Raw genomic sequence first — 15,000 nt, forward strand, 5'->3', positions numbered from 1 at the left:
TACATTCAATATTTTATTCGAATAATAATTTCTCATAATATTGTTAGAGTGTTTTGAGCATGAATCATCTCCCAGATTTGATAACTCCATACTATTATCACACTCCATATCAAAGTGTTAAATTGATTTCATTATTCCTGAGGTCCGAGTGCGTATCGCACTTCATCATTTCGCCAATCATTTCAAACATTCAAAGCGTTCTGTACTTCGATTCAAGGTATTTCGTTGCAAATGTTCAGCTCTCATACTCAATACTCTTCAACAGTCGTAACGCCACTTCCTTCCTAATGACGCATGGTAACTTAGCAACTGGCTCTAAACTATCGAAACAATGGCGGACGCCCTTATGAAATATTTCTCCGGCGAGCTTAAAAGCGTATCCAGAGGAGAAAAAAAAACACATAAATTTGATCATGTTTTGACTTTTATACATTCTGATCACAAGACATATGAAAAGTTCTAGCCAGCATGAAGAATAAAAAGTAATGATTTTCTTTGTTTAGAAACAAGATGGCCGCCGTTGCCGGGCGGCGTGATATCAGACTACTGAATCCAATTGGGGTGGCAATAACTCAGTTGGTAGAGCACTCTCTTCACACGCAAAATGACCAAGATTTGATCCCGGATGCAGTCGAGATATATGATTTCTGACCCCCCCCCCCCCCCCCCCCCCCCCCCTGTCCACCCAACAACAATGATTGGGTAGCTGGGTCTGTTAGATCTGTGGGGAAAGTTCTTTGCGATAGGCTAGCGTCCTATCCAAAGGGGAGCAAGCAATTGCTATTGTCCGTTTCACGCTACTACTGAAACCGGGATAAACCCCGGCTCCATGGGCCGCCTAATGGCTCGGAAGGACTACTACTACTTCCTCTGACTTATGGCCCCGAAAACCATCCCAGAAATATGCAAGTCTCCACTTCGGCTTCTCCACAACCTCGGATCACCTCGATCCAAACTTCCTCTCCTTTTTGCCCAACTAACTCTATCTTATTGTATTCGGTGTTGTGCCCTCTTTCCGTATCCATGGTCGTTTGAAACAGCGGGTATTTTTCTACAAACCACTTGCGCTTCTTACACAAGAACCATCCCAATGTGCCTTCGTTCTTTTGGTATCCCTCGACTCCAAAAATGTATTGACCTGCGACGGGGCATGTGTAAACTCCCAACACAGCGTCCATTTGTTCACAGTGTTTTAGTTTTATGTTATAGTCTTTCACTGCGACGCGCGTGCCAATTTCTTGCAAAGATTGACTGGACGTCAACATGACCTCGAAGCTGTACTCGTTATGCTCGGCCTCTGTGGAAAATAAATAAATAACATAAACGATAACGGAATTATAAAAAAATAAAATAAAATAAAATAAAATAAAAAAAGACAAACAGTGAGATTTTATATAAAGCAATATCCACTAAACGTGCTCAAAGCGCATTAAAAATGATCCCTGGTCAACAGCAACACTTAACATGTAGGACGGGGCATGACACCTGTTAGGTGATATTACAATTCGTTTGTTTTTTTTTCGACAGAGACAACGCTGTTGACGGCCATGAGTACTCATTTTACACCTGAGTACGATGAGAGAATGCGAGTAAAGAGACTTTTCCAAGAACTCAATTTTGCGCCGAGCAAGGCTTGAACCCAGGACCTTCCGATCCGATAGCGAGTATCATACCACAAGTCCACATAGCCGCACATTGGAATTGGAAGCTTCGATTTGTTATTGAACAAAGACAGATAATGTGGACGTTTCGGGTTTCCCCTTTATCAACAAAACACGACGATTGAAACACAAAGGACGAATGAGAGATGTGAGAATGGGGTAGCTAAGGTGAATGAAGTCCTTGGTGTTTCATTCATCGTGTTTTGTTTATACAGACAAACCTTCCAACTATTACGATATAATCGTAGAATTACGAAATTTTGGATCCATTTTCAGAACGTCATGGGCCATCTGTAAACCACTAAAAATTATTTAAAATGAAAATTGGGGTCAGACAACATTATTTTAAGGATTTTGAAGTGTTATTTTAAACAGGGGCGTGGCTATATTGGTTGATTTCGTGCCTGACACCGCATCCATCTTTTAAATATGGATTACATCATTTTAAAAAAATAATAAAACTGAGATAAGGTAAATACCGCCTCTTAGTTATTTGAGTAAGTCTTTTCTTTATTTTTTTCTTCTTTCCTTCGTATTTACAAATATAGCATGTTTTAAGTCATTTTCTTCTGATTCTAGCACCACCCATTATTGTAAGCATGCCACGCCACTGGTAATTTATTAATCCTTTCGAGAGTAAATTGGTGATTTTTAAAGTTGACTATAGCGGCTATATTTTTATTTTTTATCTCCCAAAGGCTACGCATTTTAAAATTGTCAAGTAGGAGGTCTGAGGAGGTCTGAGGAGGTCTGATAAAGAGGAAACCTGAAACGCCTACATTATCTCTGCCGTACTCTGGAAAACCCATATTAAAAATTTGGCCAGAAAACTCGTCCTTCAAATATCGATCGATTTAAATGACCCTCATCTTGGCAAAAAGCTCTCAAACCCGGGACTTGATATCTATTTCCAGATAGCTTAAAACCATTTTAATGGGAATAGTTCATATTTAACTTTTCTCCAAATGACTGAGTGAGTTATAATGGACAGAGTAATAAAAATGAACTCGTAAAGCACTGCCTCTGAGCATACAAGATTGAGCTTTCATATAGCGCACAGTCAACTAATTATGCTCAAAGGGCCGAACAAGGAGTTCTCTCAGTTAACAGCAGCAACATGACTCGTCCTTATTGTGACCCAACGTATCAAAGCGGTATTATTATTATTATTATTATTATTATTATTATTATTATTATTATTATTATTATTATTATTATTATTATTATTATATCATCATTATTATTATTATTATTATTATTATTATTATTATTATTATTATTATTATTATTATTATTATTATTATTATTATTATTATTATATTACTATTATTATTATTATTATTATTATTATTATTATTATTATTATTATTATTATTATTATTATTATTATTATTATTGAGATAAACAAAATGTTGGAAATTGAAGATTTAGACCAAAAAAAATAATAATTAAAAATTAGGGTTATTTTATACAATAATTAATACAATTTCTTATATATGACCCCACGGTATTATGTCGTGATAATCAAGATGTTGAAAATTGAATTTATAGCCTGATATTTCAGACTTGGGTTGAGTTTGTATGCTTTAAAGAGGAGAATGAATACCCTATCTCAGTGCGGTAAATAGACAAGCATTTAATTTTTTTGACCAGTTTAACTTTAATTTGACTTTTCAGCTTCTGGTTCTTCTCGACATTATACCGTTTTGAGACGATGGGTGACATTTTGCAGAGAACTCAAAAGTTTATATTTTCCTATAATTTTATGTTTCTAAATTCACTTCCCGGGATCCAAATTAATCTCGATTTAGAACCGTTTTGATATGGTTGGTTACAAATGTTTATTTAATATTGCCAGATTTCTTCGGAACCCATGAGCAGCAAAACACACTGGGCACAAAAGATTGACTTTGTGTTATAAAAAGACTCACATTTTAAACAATTAAATAGGACGGGAAATGTATTCGATTATTCACAATAATTTTGCAAAAGGGAATACGAGGGGCGGGAAGATGGTTTTATTTCAGTTTGCCCTAATAGGCCCTCTAGCGAGATGCTTACCATCGGTGGGTTGGTCCTTTGAAATGGAAGGTTGTGCGGATTGTAAGTAAGACTGTCTTAAAGATGTTAATGTTAGTCTCATGGCGTGGGCTCCTACTCCTGTTGATGGTGCGAGCGGTGATCGCGGCGAAGGTGTAGTGATGCTTGTTGTTGCTGGTGGTGTTGTTGTTGATGTTGCTGCTGGTGGTGGTGGTAGTGGTGAGGGTTCTTGTGGCGAAGGTATAGTGGTGCTTGTTGTTGTTGTTGTTGTGGTTGATGTTGCTGGTAGTGGTGGTGGTGGTGGTGGTGTGGGTTCTTGCGCCGGAGGTGATGAAGTTGTGACGTTTGATGTTGTTTCTGTTGTTGGTATTGGTATACTGTATGGCGATGATGTTTGTGGGTCAGGGTATGTTTTGAACATGCTAATACGCTTTGATTGCTTGGGAGCTGACGATCTTGAAGCGTGTGTTTGTTGTATTCCATTCCAGAACCATTTCACTGGTGATAGCCATGATGATGATGATGGTGATAACGACGAAGATGATGATGATGGTGGAGGGGTAGATGATGGTGAGGATGATGATGATGGTGGTGGTGGTGGTGGCGGCGGTGGTGGTGGTGGTGGGGGCGGAGTTGGAGCTTGCAATGAAACTATCTCATTCATAGTTGTCGAAGTTGTTATAAGTGTGGTTGGTGGCATTTGCGTTCCTGATGATGACGGTTGTGATGGCGGTAATGATGGGAGTAAAAAGGGTGCTATTTCTGATGAATGCGATGATGCTGGTGATGTTGCCAACAATGGTAGTAGTGATTGTGGTGATGATTCTGCTGATGGGGTCAGTGATTGTAAAGACGGTGGCGATGTTTGTGGTCTGAAAGCAGGCACAGATGGTAAGGATAATGGTGTTGGTTGTTGTTGTTTTTGTTGTTGTTGTTGAGGTAAATGAGCCATTTCTGGAGATGATGATGTCAGTGAAATTGAAACTTGACTCTCCGGTACGCTTTTTTGTTCTTGCTGCTTCTGGTGTTGATGATGCCCATGCTGTTGTCCCTGGTGTTTCTGTTGATGTTGTTGCCTTTGTTGTATTTGTTCAGGATGCCGAAGAATGTTTCGACTCTGACTTTGGAAAAGAACATGATCTTTAAGCTCGTTAATATCCTTCTGTTGTTGTTCCAATTGGCGATGCTGTTGTCGCAGATAACACTCAAAACCGTCTAATCTGATCGTGTCATTTGCCAGAAACTTAAAATAAAAGAAATAGAAATAAGCGTGTTAAGTTTAAATTAAAGGGACCCCCGATAGCTCAGTCGGTAGGGCACTCGCTTCACACGCAAAGGAACCCGGGTGCAGTCGAAAATTTATTTTTCTGACCTCAACCCCCCCCCCCCCCCTCCCTCTCCCACTGGTCCAGCCATCAGTGATTGGGTAGCTGGATCTGTTTGCTCTGGTGGACTAGGGTCCTATGCAGAGGATAGCTAGCGCAAGCAATTGCTATTTTCCGATTCTCGCTATTAAAAAAAACCCCAAAACCGGGATAAACGCTGGCTCCATAGGCGGTTTGAATATGATTAAAAAAAAAAAACACATATAGGGAATGAGATTAGCGGAAGAGTAGCGTCCCTTGATTGGACGTCACCCATAGTCTGTGACGTCACCGGCGGAAAAGTTATTAGAGAGAGAACGTAATGTGCACATGCGCACAACCAACATGACGTTCTCTCTCTAATAACTTTTCCGCCGGTGACGTCACAGACTATGGGTGACGTCCAATCAAGGGACGCTATTCTTCCACTAATCTCATATTAACACACATGCAACTATTCTACCATCATATGATAAAAGGACGTACGCACCAACGTAAACAAAAATGAGCCATTTAATATTATGGGAATCCCCGATTCATGGCGAACAAAACTATCTGGGTAATGGTAGCACGTCTGACCGGTAATCAGAAGGTCTGAAGTTCGATCCTCAGTCGAGGTGGGCTGATTTTTTGGGATGCTTTTTTTTTCTTGTATTTTTATTTCTTGCTTTCTCTGGCACCTTTTATACACACTTGTGGGGTTCTTTATAATGCTATATATGGGTCATGTAGTAATAATAATATAAGATTCTTACACTCTTGCTTTTTGGAATTCCGGACGTGTTCCCAACCGCTGCACGAGTTTGCGAGTACGCGTTGGGAACAAAGTCCGAATTCCAAAATGTAAGAATGTAAGAAATCATTTATTCCACCCCTCGATTGATTCTTATTTCGTCATCTTTGAATAAAAGACATCTTCAAAATCATTTAAATGATACTTTTTTTTAAAGAATCTGATTTTTAGTGAAATTTACGCTTGATAATCTGACGTCACAAATTATTACTGTAAACATGATATCAGTTCGCGTTACTATTTAGGGAGAGGGGTGGTATAATGTGCAATATATAACACTATCAGAAATGGCTGCCTCTATTCTCATCCCCGCCCCCCGGCCGATTGGATTACCGAAAAAAACGTCGCCGGCTTAACTTAACAAATTACTGCATTACAACCTTTGGATTAAACATACAACAATTGTGGACTACTATTATGAAGACTAGCATCCTAGACTAGGGGGATGAGAATAGTCACTTCGATCAGAAATACAACATTTTGAAACTGAAACATATAACAAATCCTTAAAATTTCGAAAACATTTCCGATCGTTTATCAAAACTAAACCAATGGCGCTTGTGTCCTATAATCATAAGACGGCAGTATGTGTGTCTATGTAGTCTTGTGGCACCTATGACACTCGCTTTCGGATCGGAAGGTCCTGGGTTCGTGCCTCGCTCGCTCGGTTAAGTTAAGTCCTTGGAAAAGGCTCTTTACTCACATTATCTCACCGCACTCAGGTGTAAAATGAGTACCTGGCCATTAATAGCGTTGTCTCTATCCGAAAAAAAAGTAATTTCAACTAACAGGCGTCATGTCACGTCCTATATGTAAAATTAAGTGTTGCTGTTATCCAGGGACCACTTGTAAAGCGCTTTGAGCACGTTTAGTGGATATTGCACTATACGAAAGCTCAAGTTTAAAAACAAAGTTCAAATACGACATAACACCCTTTTGAGACTGTCAGTCACAATTCGTGATATTGCTCAATAACAAAAAGTGGGCTGATTAAAATAATAATAAAAGAACAAACCTTTTCCACTGCCTGTTTTCTGTCTGCTATCGAAACGTGAAGCCGATTAAAAAGTTGATGCAATCGCTCCACTCTTTCCTCGCTGGTTTTCAACGCATCCTTCATTTTATTCATTGTCATCGTTGTCCTTTTCATGTTGCCCGTTGTTCTTTTCACGATTCCCACTGTGTCGTTCAGCTGATAATGGTAAAAGGAGTTGCATCAAAAACAGCTGCCACTGTTCTTTGGATTACTATAATAACAATAACTACCCACAATAACATTTTACTACTACTACTACTACTACTACTACTACTACTACTACTACTACTACTACTACTACTACTACTACTACTACTACTACTACTACTACTACTACTACTACTACTACTACTACTACTACTACTACTACTACTACTGCTACTTCTACTACTACTACTACTGCTACCACTACTACTACTACTACTACTACTACTACTACTACTACTACTACTACTACAACTACTACTACTACTACTACTACTACTACCTACTACTACTACTACTACTACTACTACTACTACTAACTACTACTACACTACTACTACTACTACTACTACTACTACCACTACCACCACTACTACTACTACTACTACTACTACTACTAGCATTATGGCATAATTAATTTTTTTTAATCACCTCTTTTTTTTATGTCTTTGACGTCGTCTTGAAGAATCTGTTCAGACTCCTTTGAACCCAGGCTTGATGTTACCATATCACTGAGGGTCTCCAACTCCTGGGCATATCTATCGAGCTTCGTGCTCGTGTCAAATTTAGACTTCTTTAGTGCAACAATTTCTTCATGAGCGCGTAGCAGCTCTGCCGCAAGACAGCTGTTTTTGTCCTCAACTTCCCGCAAGCGTTCCAATATTCTCTCAATTTTGCTGTCCATGTTTGAAGAAAGTGATTTTGTAGTCTGAGGAAAGTGAGATAAAGTGAGAAATGAACGAATTCGAAGGTTGGCTGAAGTGAAGAATAAATCAATAAAGATGAGAGAAGATAAATTGAAATGGCTCGGACATGTAAAGAGACGAGAGAAGGAGTTCGTGGGAAGGAAAGTATTGGACTTGCAATTGGCGGGATAGAGGAAAAAGGGACTCCCAAAGACTAGATGGTTTGATTAGGTAATGGACGATATGATGGAATGGACCAGGAGGAAGATGATGATCTAAACCGAGATGGATGGAGATGCATCCATGCAAAATGCGGGATAAGCTAAAAGAAGAAGAAGAAGGAAAGTAAGATAAGATTCAATGAAGAAACCACGTCATTTGAGTCACTCTCTGGAAAAACAACAACAAACTTGTGGTCAGAAAACTCGTCCTACAAATATCGATCGAATTAAATTATCCTCATCCTGGCAAATACTCTCAAACCTGGGACTTTGCTAAGTGAATGAAATGTAAATACTCATCCTCCTAAATAAAACACACAAAACTCACCCAAGTCTTGTTTTTTTCAGTAGTCCTTCATAGCCATAAGGGCCATAGAGCCGGAGTTTATCTCGGTTCCTATAGCGTTAAACAGACAATAGCAATTCCTTGCTATCCTTTGGATATGACGCTAGTCTATAGTAAAGTACTCTCCGCCAGATCTAACAGTACCCATCTACCCAATCACTGCAAGGGGGACACATGGGGGGATGGGGGGGGGGGTGAGAATAAAAATATCAACGTCACCCGTATTCGATCACGCGGCTGTATAGACTTGTGGTATGACTCTCGAACTAGGTGAGATATTACCAGGCTTCTCCACCAGTAAGAGGAGACACTGGGTGGTAGTGAATCGGCTCCGGTCGAGAACCTGCCTAACGGCAAAATCGCTTCATCAGTGGGGACTTTCCACCTGTCCAACATGTACCCGATGTGGGAAAGAACCCGAAACCGCAGAGCACCTAGTTGAACGGTGTGTTGTGACGAAGCTTCCGGGCTGGATTGCGACGGTGCACGGGTGCGGTAAAGAATTTACTGATTGGGTTGATCGTCATGACATAGTAGTGTGAGCACCATTAGAAGCTGCTGCCTTCGGATCAGAACGTCCTTGGTTTGTGTCCCGCTCTAAGCGGTGCATTGTTGAGTATGTGGAAAATGCTCTAAACTCCCATTTTCTCGCCATACTTGGCTGTACAATGAGTTAACTGCAATATTTTATTCCACAGAACGGGGATACTTTGCACAAATTTCAATATTTGAACTAAATATTTTGAAGATAAAAACACCAAACCACAAATTTTTTTTGTTTGTTTTTTTTAAAATTTATTTATTTATTTATTTATTTATTTATTTATTTATTTATTTATTTTTGTTTCTTATTTTCCCGATGACTACTATGTTACTAGTTTGCATCTGTGTAAGTGTGTCTATGTCAATATTGTATTGTTATAAATGTGTAACCAAATGACAAATTGCCACTTTTTTTTGAGGACAATAAAGATATATTATTATTATTATTATTATTAATTATTATTATTATATTATTATTTTATTAATATTATTATTATTATTATTATTATTATTATTATTATTATTATTATTATATATTATTATTATTATTATTATATATTATTATTATTATTATTCATTATCATTATTATTATCATTATTATTATTATTATTATTATTATTATCATTATTATTATTATTATTATTATTATTATTATTATTATTATTATTATTATTATTATTATTATTATTATTATTATTATTATTATTATTATTATTATTGTCACAAAATCTGTGGTTTTATTATTATCAATACCTGAAAGAAATGGTAAACAAAATTTTATTTTAAAAATGTGTTAAAAACTGAAAATAAAATTGAAATTCTAAATCGAGGTTTCTTTTCATAATATTTAATCTGCCCTTTTGAGCACATTTAATTCGGTAATGCTGAAAAACGACCGTAGGGAAAATGAAAGATAATAATTAATTCAACACGAAAGTTGATATTATTTAACTATGAACATTTAACATAGAGTTCAAAAACGAACATTATTTCATGACCACAACCCAACAATTAGACTGAAGTCGAGAAAGAACTTCATGATGGAAGAAAGCATCAACCCTGACCATGCAGCTGTATACAGACTTTCCACATGGAGGGAGTGGGACAACCATGCAAATGAAGCCATTGAATATCCTAGAGAAGAACTGCCCTACGGAACTGAGTTCCAAAGGAATTTAATGGGCAACACTGAAAACAGCCCGGCCAAAAATTGGGAGAACAGCAGCTGGAAGCATGAAAAAGTGGGGCCTGGCTGAGACTAGCTTGTGTACATGTGGATGCCCAGAGCAGACGATGGAGTACATCCTTAGAGAATGACAGCGAGTCTAGTGTGTACGTATGTTTAATCTGACTGCCGGATGTTGTGAGTATTTTAACTAAACGCAAAGCATCAATAACTAACAACCTTGGTCCCGTCAACTGGAGTAACTTTGCCTTAAAGGGAAACGTTGACTCTTGAATATTGGACCAATTAGAGTATAATATTTAGTTTTGTGGTCATTATTTCCTTTGATAAAAAGTTCAGTCATTTAACCAGGATAATAACTACAACAAAGCTGAGATGACTCAAAATTCGAAATGCTCCAAATTTACAGAGGCAAAGTTACCCATGAAGGCAAAGTTACCCCTTGAGGCAAAGTTACTCCTTAAGGCAAAGTTACCCCTTAAGGCAAAGTTACCCCTGAAGGCAAAGTTACCCCTGAAGGCAAAGTTACCCCTTGAGGCAAAGTTACCCCTGAAGGCAAAGTTACCCCTGAAGGCAAAGTTACCCCTGAAGGCAAAGTTACCCCTTAAGGCAAAGTTACTCCTTAAGGCAAAGTTACCCCTGAAGGCAAAGTTACCCCTGAAGGCAAAGTTACCCATGAAGGCAAAATAACCCCTTGAGGCAAAATTCAGATTTCTTTTGTATATCACAAAATTTGAAGAATATTTTAGTTTAAGTTATAAGAATAGAACAAAATTATGTATAGCATGTTCTTTTCCCCTTTTGGTAAGAGTTTTACAATTCTATATTATACTGTGTGATAATGACGTTGTGGGGAAAATCCATGAAATGGCCAGGAAGGAAAGAGTTAAGGCAAAGCTACCCAAGTTCACGGTATTGTAATACTACAAGGATAGCACAGATAAGCAATACGATTCAATAGTCTGATGTCACGCCGCCCGGCAACAGCGGCCATCTTGGATCTAAACAAAGAAAATCATTCCTTTTTATCTTCATGCTGGCTAGAATTTTTCATATGCCTTGTGATCAGAGTGTGTAAAAGTCAAAATATGATCAAATGTGTGGGTTTTTTCCCCTCTGGTTACGCTTTTATGCTCGTCAGAGAAATATTTGATGCGGGCGTCCGCCATTGCTCCGATAGTTTAAAGCCAGTGTTACTACGTTATATGCGCCATTAGGAAGGAAGTGACGTTACGACTGTTGAAGAGTATAATTTAGCTAAACGAAAATTTACCTTGATTGAATATTCTGTGACGCTATCCTGAGAAATAAACGAAATATGTGATTATTTTTTTTTACAACCAACGTGTAGACTTATTTGTAGGTCTGATAGCCCAATTTGTTATGGCCTCATTGTTGTAATGGAATTATCTACTCTCAAACCAACGCAAGGTACTGTCCATTCCAACGGTGTGTTAAACAAAGCCCATAATTGCGTTCTAATAATAATAATAATAATAATAATAATAATAATAATACTATGTGCAATATGTTTACAAACGACGTATACATAAATACAGGTCTGACACCCGAACGAAAGTATGGGCCTAGTTTAACATTGCTGTGATGGACAATTAGATCTATATTTTTGCGTCATTTAAAAAAAGATAATTCCATTACAACCTAAGCCCATAATGAGTTGGGTTGTCAGACCTGAAAATAAGTGCATGTCGCTTACAACCGATTTTACAACACATCAAGATTGAACAAGACTGAAAAACAAGAATGATAAAATGACACTTTGTAATAGCCTACAATCTCGCTGTATCGCTAACGTACTGGCATATTCACACATTATATTATTATAGCCTGTGTGCTTTGGAGATAAAAGGAAGTGGAAGGAATGAAAATGCGACCAATCTTTTCAAAACGATATTAGGTCACGGTGGTCCTGATTCTAAAAATAGAATGACAAGTTGAACTCAGAGAACGTTCTCTGCTTAATTTAATGAGTAGGCCTACAACGAATCTGACGTCACTCAGCTCTTTGTTACAGTTTTAAGACATCCATTTTGGGTGATTCGTTCTCACTAAATTATATCAATCAAACTTGATACTTGATGCGATGTATTTATGTAAAATGCTCACAACGTCCGCCAGACAGATTAAAGATACCAGCACATAAACCTTCCGTTACCTCGAACGTTTGTTGTCTCATCGAAATGTTTTTTTTTTTTTTTATTAATAGGCTGTCTAGAAATAATAACTCAATAAGACCTGAGAGACGTCAATTTCGTTCCTTCTACAGAAAGATCGAAGATGACGTCACTCGGGTCTTTGTTATTGCTTTTTTGCCATCCGCGTTTATGAGTAATGCTCACTGAACTGTATTAACCAGAATATAAACGTTCATGGATACACACAGTATTGTGTGTTGGTCCGTTATACTTCCGGATGGCAATGTTTTGAGCTTCTAAGCCAAGCGCATACTATCTATAATGAACGTTTATAGTCAGGTTAATACAGTTAATACAGTGAGCATTACTCATAAACGCGGATGGCAAAAAAACAATATCAAAGACCTGAGTGACGTCATCTTCGAACTATCTATAAACGTTCAAGGTTACACATAGTTTTGTGTGTTGCATGTTACGTCTTATTCGGCTGGCGGATGGTGTATTCTACCTAAACGTTTAACATCATTATTTTATACTCGCCTTCGGATTGGAAGGCCTAGCGTTCGAATCCCATTCTAAAGCGGCGTACAGTTGAGTCCTTGTAACAGGCTCTCTATTCACGTTCTCTCACCGTACTTAAGTGTAAAATGATTACCTGACTGACCGTGAACAGAGTTGTTTCTATCTTGAGAAAGAAAAATTGTAAAATTATTGCCTAACAGGTGCGGCTATGTGGTCTTGTGGTATGGCACTCGCTTTCGGATCGGAAGGTCCTGGGTTCGAGCCTCGCGCTGGGCGCATAGTTGAGTCCTTGGAAAAGGCTCTTTACTTACTTTCTCTCACCGTACTCAGGTGTAAAATGAGTACCTGGCCGTTAACAGCGTTGTCTTTGTCCGAAAAATTGTAATAAGGCTTAACAGCCGTCATGTCCCGTCCTACATGTTAAATGTTTCTGTTGACCAGGGGCCCCTTGTAAAGCGCTTTGAGCACATTTAGTGAATATTGCGCTATATAAAGCTCAATTTATGTCTCGTTCTACATGTAACGTGTTTTTGTTGGCTAGTGACCCCTTGTTCGATTCCGGGTAAAGTCGAGACTTTTTTTCCACCCCCCAGTCCACCCAACAGTGACTGGGTAGCTGGATCTGTGTTAGATCTGACGGAAAATACTTTGCGAAAGACTAGCGTCATATCGAAAGAAAAGCAAGCAATTGGGTTGATCTATATTATATTTCCATACATGTGCTCTACGTCATTGGTCACATTGCAAAATGTGCCCAAAGTGACCCACATAGTGAAAAGTGTTCACAGATTTCGAACTATCCAATATCACGATTAGTCATTTTATACAGCTTGACACATGGGTATGTTTACAACTTTCATAAACAAAGCAGCGTGTTTACATTTATCCAGAAATATCCAATCCTTTGACAGCAACATATCATGTGATTGATGACCAGGTTGGACGAAAACCTGAATATAGATCGCTCCCATTGCTATTGTCCGTTTTACGCCATAGATAGTATGCGCTTGGCTAAGAAGCTCACAACATTGCCATCCGGAAGTATAACGGAACAACACACAAAACTGTGTGGAACCATGAACATTAATATACAGGTTAATTTTGTTTAGTGAGAATTACTCACAAACGCGGATGGCAAAAAACAAAACAAAAACAAAGACTGGAGTGACGTCAGCTTCGATCTATCTATAGATAGTTCGAAGTTGACGTCACTCAGGTCTTTGTTATTGATTTTTGCCATCCGCGTTTGTGAGTAATTCTCACTAAACTGTATTAACCTGACTATAAACGTTCATGGATACACACCCGGTTTTGTGTGTTGGTCCGTTATACTTCCGGATGGCAATGTTGTGAGCTTCTTAGACAAGCGCATACTATCTATAGAAACAAGGATAAACTCCAGCTTTATGAGCCTACCTAATGGCTCTGAAGGACTACTAAGAGGAAGAAGGGACCCCTTGTAAAGCGCTTTGAGCACGTTGAGTAGATATTGCGCTATATAAATGCTCCAGTAATAATAATAATAATAATAATAATAATAATAATAATAATAATAATAATAATAATAATAATAATAATAATAATAATAATAATAAAATAATAATAATAATAAAATGAATAATAATGATAATATAATAATAATAATATAGTAATGATAATATAATAATAATAATAATAATAATATATAATAATAATAATAATAATAATAATAATAATAATAATAATAATAATAATAAATAATAATAATAATAATAATAATAATAATAATAATAATAATAATAATAATAATAATAATAATAATAATAATAATAATAATATAATAATAATAATAATAATAATAATAATACTCTATTTCTTAAAATTCGCAAATAAATATATATCTTATTTTGATCAGTACGGTTTTAATCTTGAGTTTTAATCTTATCTGGGTCATTTCGACATTTTTTACTGAATTGATTTGATGTGTCAGAATCATTGTGCTGTTCTGTTGTGCAGTGCACATTTTCCTCGGGAGTTGATGTGTTGTTTTTACACGATTAATGGTGTGAGTGCATTGAATGTGTATGTGACATCAATAGCATATATTATTATTATTATTATTATTATTATTATATATTATTATTATTATTATTATTATTATTATTATTATTATTATTATTATATTATTATTATTATTATTATATTATTATTATTATTATTATTATTATTATTATTATTATTATTATTATTATTATTATTATT

At 36.9% G+C, this 15,000-nt stretch overlaps 1 protein-coding gene across 1 annotated transcript in view; it reads right to left on the reverse strand.

Annotated features, from left to right (window-relative positions):
- Positions 1-11,861, reverse strand: part of LOC144957868 (uncharacterized) — a 13,538-nt gene extending 1,677 nt beyond the window's left edge. Inside the window, exons 1-6 of the mRNA XM_078889358.1 lie at positions 11,799-11,861; positions 11,355-11,381; positions 7,531-7,807; positions 6,874-7,050; positions 3,723-4,944; positions 1-1,297 (exon numbers count right to left, since the gene is read on the reverse strand). The exon at positions 1-1,297 is cut by the window's left edge and continues 1,677 nt beyond it. Coding sequence (XP_078745484.1) covers positions 876-1,297; positions 3,723-4,944; positions 6,874-7,008 — 1,779 coding nt within the window. The 5' untranslated portion in view covers positions 7,009-7,050; positions 7,531-7,807; positions 11,355-11,381; positions 11,799-11,861 and the 3' untranslated portion in view covers positions 1-875. The remainder of the gene's footprint in view (positions 1,298-3,722; positions 4,945-6,873; positions 7,051-7,530; positions 7,808-11,354; positions 11,382-11,798) is intronic.
- Positions 11,862-15,000: the final 3,139 nt, after the last annotated feature.

Source organism: Berghia stephanieae, chromosome 12 (assembly GCF_034508935.2).
Source record: "Berghia stephanieae isolate SIO BIC M18660-M18661 chromosome 12, UCSD_Bste_1.3, whole genome shotgun sequence".
Lineage (NCBI taxonomy): Eukaryota > Metazoa > Mollusca > Gastropoda > Nudibranchia > Aeolidiidae > Berghia > Berghia stephanieae.